Raw genomic sequence first — 6,373 nt, forward strand, 5'->3', positions numbered from 1 at the left:
TTGAATTTGACAAAAAATAATAATTTGCACGCACTGCATAATTAGCACACCACAACCTTCCCATTACCTTTGTCCAATGTCCAGGCAAACGTTTGAGCGCCTACTGATGATTCAACTTTTACAATTGAACACATTTTTTTACATTTTTGAATTTGTCTTATGTAATTGTCACGATGAAATAGAAATTTTGATTGGATTTCCCAAGGCAAATCGGAAATGATCAACAATACTGTCTGTGTGTTCACCTGATGTCAGTCTCATGTAATTAATGTCCATCATCGTATGACACACAAGTGAGGTAAATACATATAGATATATAAAACTAGACTGAAATTAGGAGATTTAATAAAGAAACGGATATTTGTCCAAGTACTGTTCTGGTAAGATATGAAAGTTCGAGTTTTCTTCAGCCTTTATGAAATAAATTGTATTGATTGCTACTAGTATATTGATCTGCAAAAAAACTGCGAACAAAAATGTATAAAAAGCTTTCTTCACATAATTATAATTAGAAAAATGTCTAAATTGTCAGGGAAAAGGGGCATCCTTGTAATATTCATCAATCATAAGAAACAGAATTCTATTTTCATTTTAAGTTCTACAAGCATTTTTTTACGGTGTTATCCAACATTATTTTTAGTGTAGCTGTGGTTTTCTCCGCTGTAAAACCGACAGTACATAGAACGCGCTTTTTCTGGATTGGTTTTTATGATGCGTTTTTCAATGTATCATTTAATCTTCTTCCCAGGATGCAGATAATAATTAGGACTTGGAGGTTCGTGTATCACAAAGCTAGTTTTGCCTCATTACATATTATTTGTTCCTTCAAAGTCAGAAGCAACGATTAATAGTTACTGTCGTTGCCCTCTTATGCCTTAATTCATCTAGAACTTTGGTGTTGATGTCAAGTCGTTGGTCGTCCCTGCTATAACGGGTGCATAATGGACAATTTCTGGTATTGGGGAGGTGTCGCAATAACATTTATTCTACATCGGCTTTTATTTAATGAAAAAATAAGGAAACTAGTTCGTTAAAGTTTGATGACAACATAAACTTGCCAGTTACGCGAGATCTATAATGAACATTCACTTTACTATCTGTTTGATAAAACCTTTGTTTGCTTGAATATTCTCTTGGGTTTATTTTATCCTACATATAAAACGGAGCATATTGCTTATCAGAATTTAATTTCATAGACGAAGCGCTTAGCCTGTTGTGAAAAATTACATATGTCTTTCTATTAATATATTTTCTATTATTATCATTTTGCAGGTGAAAGAGGTTAATTTACGTTACTTGAATATTCTCTTTCGTAATTATAAGAATGGATGTAATTTATATGTGTGTTACAATGTTTATACTATTTCTACAAATTATAAAATGTTCAAATGGACAGACAAGAAATTTGTTTTTAAATCGGAATGAACAAAGGGACAGAAGATTTTTCAACTCAAGACAAAGAAATCCAAATAAATTTGCAAGACAATTGACTAATCAAAGAATTAGAAATTCCCAAAATATTCCAACTTTTTTGAATGACCATGTTGCATGGGCATACACAAACAAAGAAACAATTGTTCCAGATATAGTCCCGATACGACAAACAGCACGGAGACCTACGCGAAAACAATACAATCAGAAGGGCAAGGTGTTCGGATATTGTGATATTGGAAATGACGACGACCTGGATGATTTATTTCCAGGATTGTTTCAGTCAGAAACAGAAATCCTTAGTGAAGCTTCAAAAGTTATCAAAAAGGAAAGATGGCATGGCGATGCCATGCGGACTTACAGCCAACCAAAATCTAAAGTCCCACAAATAGTCCCAGAAGTAGTCCCAGAAGTAGTGGAAACAACAACACAGAGATTTGCTCGAACGAATAATAATTCAGAAGTACGTGATCACAAAAGACCGCCACCAGGTCGTAATTCTCAAGTTTGTCAATGTTGTCAAACGTAAGTTTTAACTATATAGATTTTAATGTCCCCACTGATTATTCACAAGATATTGTCAAATAGTTCGTCATTTGCATGTTATATAATCGAGGTTTACCCTCTCGTTTACGTGGATTTCAGAACTTTGAACTATAAATAACTCGGTACTATAAAAGGACAGGAGTTTTGAGTAAAAAAAAAGGCAGGATTAGCAACTTGGCAAAAAAAAAAAAAGGCAGGATGACAATTTATGTAAAAAAAGTCAGGATAAACTAATAAAAAAAAGGCAAATATAAAAGGCAGGACAGAGATTACAACTAAAAAAAAAAATGCAGGACAAAATTTTTCATCCTAGCCAGCCCCCGCCCCCCCCTAAAAATCAAATGGTAGCTCCCTAAATAGTTATAAGAGCTAAAATAGCAAAAGGTAAACATTGGATTTTAAAATGAACAAAATACCATATGTAAAGTTATTGTTGTAGATGCAGAAAATTCCACAATAAGTTATTAAAAGGCAACAATATACCATTTAAAACAAAAAGATTCTCCATCAACCTGTTCGTGACAAAACATTTCAGCAATGAATAACACAAAAATGGATAAATTATCTTAAAATCAACATTACTTATATCAGAAGTCCATTACTAGTATATAAATGTGCTTATATAAATGTGTAGGATTCTAAAGACTTAGAAGATTATTAAATTGACTGGTCTACAGTGACGAAAAAAAAACACTGTTATCGACTATAAAAAAAACCAAGAACAAACTCGTAAATCAAGAAAAACTTAAGGATGTGCTTAGGTAAGGTTTAGGAATTTTTGTCAGATGTTCGGACGTCTTGGTTTTTTTCCTACGATACAGGGTAAAATATTTTGCCTCATAACACCCATTTTTCTTTTCATACAAGACTTCAATACCTCATAAAAGGTCATTTACCAAAATTTAAGCCGATTTTAGATTTCTTTTCTTTCGATTTGAGACCAAAATAATACCAATGCAAATATAAGGTAAAAGTCCGAGTCAGCCTTTTCCCGCCATTTTAAAAAAATTAAATATCTCGAAAAGGAGCTCCATAACCATTAATATTTTTAGCTTATTTTGTTCCTTAACTAATGCTCTTCTGACTTATAGTATCAATTTTAATATTTTGCCCCATAACACCCATTTTTCTTTTCATATAATACTTCAATACCTCATAAAAGGTCATTTACCAAAATTTAAGCAGATTTTAGATTTCTTTTCTTTCGATTTGAGACCCAAATAATACCAATGCAAATATAAGGTAAAAGTCCGAGTCAGCCTTTTCCCTCCATTTTGTAAAAATTAATTATCTCAAAAAGGTGTTGCATAACCTATCAATATTTTTAGCTTATTTTGTTCCTTAACTAATGCTCTTCTGACTTATAGTATCAATTCTAAATTCTAGATTTTTTTTTAATTTCACCTAAGTACATCCTTAAATAAATCTAATCCGGAAAACCCCTGTTTATTTGATACGTGTCGTTTCTGGGTTTTTCTACATATTGATATCATTACTGCATTCCAGATCTGTATTGTGTTAGAAAGCAGATGTTTTGCAGTATCTTTTAAAGGAAAACTTTATCGACTCTGGTCTTCATCAATTGTCAGGATTGATATGTTTATCTGTCTAGGTTAAGGTTTCTAACGTCGGATCAAACACTGACAAGTATGAGTTAAATCAGGGCCTTGGAGACAAGATTTTGTCTCTTATCTATAAGCATGCTGTAAATATTTAACAAGACGAATTCTCTGTTTAGACATGAACCAAAAGAAAAAAAAAATAAAATGTTTCAAACGTTTGAGAAGGATGAAAAAGACATAGAAAAATACGATAATGATAATAATAATAATAATAATATGCTAGCTTATATTTTTTGTTTACCTTTGTAGAATTTCGAGGCATGAAGTATACCAAAACATCACTGTAGATGATACAAATTACAGGGTGATACAATTACCAGGGAAGTTTCAGGCTATTCCAGTTGGACGATGCCCGTACGTAGTATTTACTATTTGATTACTTGGTGTTTTACATATATAATGTTCGTGGGTAGTGTATATGTTTTAATCGATATGATAACAAGAATGTTTCCATAGTTCACGGATGCCCCACTCGCACTATAATTTCTATATTCAGTGGACCGTGAAATTTGGGTCAAAACTCCAATTTGGCACTAAAATTAGAAAGATCATATCATAAGGTATAAGTGTACTAAGTTTCAAGTTGATTGGACTTCAACTTCATCAAAAACTGCCTTGACCAAAAACTTTAACCTGAAGCGGGACAGACAGACGGACGGACGGACGAACTGACGGACGAACGAACCAGAAAACATAATACACCTACTACTATCGTAGGTGGGGCACAAAAAATGTTTCATCGGAACTGTAAATGAATTAAGCCCTATCAGTTTTTGAATGTCAAATTTACTGGGAAAACGCACTCGTTTAGTTCGTATTGTCTTCATCTTTTATGACATTATGTATTAATACATAGAATAGTACGACAGAGACAATCTCTTATTTATATTATAGCGTACAACAAAATAACCATAATGTATCATTACAAAAATGGATTATGTTTTATTCCGTTAAATGATCGTGTGAAACAGCTTCAAAACTTGATACGTAAATGTGAATTTTTAAAAACAAAAAAAAAAGATTTTGACGTCAATGTGATGTTCCGATCAGAACACATGAGGTTACTTGAAACTGTTCTGCGCATTAAAATAACATCATACGTTTTCAACCTTTCCTGTAGTTATACAATATGATGCACACTTACCATTAAAATTTAAAGTTTTAAAATATTAGGAAAAATAACATACTTAAATTTGTCCATGCTGTAAACAATATTCAAACTGTTTAGACAAAAATAAGGAGGAGATGTGTGGTACGATTGTTAGTGAGACAGTCTGACCAGAGACCAAAGGACAAGGATGTAAACTAAATGTATCCGTTCAGCCTTCAACAATGTACAAAACCTATATCGTATAGTAAGCTATAAAAGGCTCAGGCATGACAACATGTACAATAATTTTAAAGAGAAAAGCAACGGTCTGATTTATTCTAGAAACAATAAACTAACAACAATAATGGCATACAGCGACCAACGACAATCACTAAACTAAAGGCTTCTGACTAGGAACAGACACATAAAGAATAATTTGGTATAAGAATGTTAAAAACTACAAATCTGACAGATTTTTAACCGTTCTTTATTTTTCATTTCAGTGAAAGCAACCTTTGTTTGTACGGAGATTGTGTACAGCATTATAGTGTCCATCATGTTTTAATATGGAATAATACAGTACCATACTGGCCACCATTTGATTTCGCTTTAGTTGAATATCCAACACATTGTACATGGGAGAATATTGGACAATAAAAACAATCTGATCAATATTTTGTCTTAATGTATTCTAGTAGTCTTTAAAAAATAACTATATAGAAATAAGGAGATGTGGTATAATTGCCAATGAGAAAACTATTCACCAAAAACCATCGGCCTTTAACAATGAGCAAAACCCATAAAATAAAGAAGGCTATAAAAGCCCAAAGAGGACAAAATTTGAAACAATTAAAGAGAATACGAACGACTGGATTTGTACGTAAACAATGATGACAGACAGAAACCAGCGACACCCACAGGATAACATGCTCCTCACTTGGGCCAGGGATTTTTTTAGAATTTTGAGGGGTTTACCATCTTTGTGAACGCGCAACCCTCCCCTAACCGAAGACAGTGGCTTTGCACAGCAAGAAATAAGGCCATACAGTGCGCTATAATTGTTTACATCCATTTATTTTTTTTATAAACTGTACAAATCAATTGGAAAGGACTTGACACACCGTATTGATGCCAAGCACAAAAACAACTAACAAAAAGACAAAAGACACAAAGTCGAGATTTAAGAGTTCTCGTAATAACTCAATACAATTACAAAACCAAATTCCACTCATTTATAAACCATGTTTTTCCAGACCAAAATATCAATAACTGCACCTGCAATGGATTTAGTATAAAGTCGTTATAAGCAGTTTGAGAAAACAATGTTATTACCAATAAAGTCAATTTCAATAGATAACCTTTAAGAACAAATGAAAGGATCGATAAGTTTAAATTAATTGTACAATTAACAGCACCACGAACATTTTTTATCCCAAGTTTTTTTATAAGGTTTAACATTTGTAGCATGACATTGATAACAAATGTTTCAATTTTATGGTATCGATGGAGTTTATTTACTACCACTGGGTCGATGCCACTGCTAGTGGATGTTTCCTCCCCGAGTGTATCACCAGCCCAGTAGTCATCAGTTTTGTGTTGACATGAATTATCATTGATATGGTCATAATTATTAAACTTTGAATTTTTCGAAATACTTAGGATTTTCTACACAGGAATAGATTAC

General features: G+C 32.6%; 1 protein-coding gene across 1 annotated transcript; it reads left to right on the top strand.

Moving 5' to 3' along the window:
- The first annotated feature begins 330 nt into the window (after positions 1-330).
- On the top strand, positions 331-5,401 carry LOC127734130 (uncharacterized). Its single transcript, XM_052243809.1, has 4 exons — positions 331-380; positions 1,273-1,956; positions 3,849-3,953; positions 5,193-5,401. The coding sequence occupies exons 2-4, from the start codon at positions 1,325-1,327 to the stop codon at positions 5,344-5,346; spliced, it is 891 nt and encodes a 296-aa protein (XP_052099769.1). The 5' UTR covers positions 331-380; positions 1,273-1,324; the 3' UTR covers positions 5,347-5,401.
- The last annotated feature ends 972 nt before the right edge of the window (positions 5,402-6,373 follow it).

Source organism: Mytilus californianus, unplaced genomic scaffold, assembly GCF_021869535.1.
Source record: "Mytilus californianus isolate M0D057914Y unplaced genomic scaffold, xbMytCali1.0.p SCAF_3, whole genome shotgun sequence".
Classification (NCBI taxonomy): Eukaryota; Metazoa; Mollusca; class Bivalvia; order Mytilida; family Mytilidae; genus Mytilus; species Mytilus californianus.

Bases quoted from the DNA above. Each gene is read 5' to 3' on its own strand.
- LOC127734130 (XM_052243809.1), top strand. From the start codon at position 1,325: ATGGATGTAATTTATATGTGTGTTACAATGTTTATACTATTTCTACAA. The intron at 1,957-3,848 runs GTAAGTTTTAAC...TTACCTTTGTAG, and splicing joins GTTTGTCAATGTTGTCAAAC to AATTTCGAGGCATGAAGTAT. The intron at 3,954-5,192 runs GTACGTAGTATT...TTTTCATTTCAG, and splicing joins ATTCCAGTTGGACGATGCCC to TGAAAGCAACCTTTGTTTGT.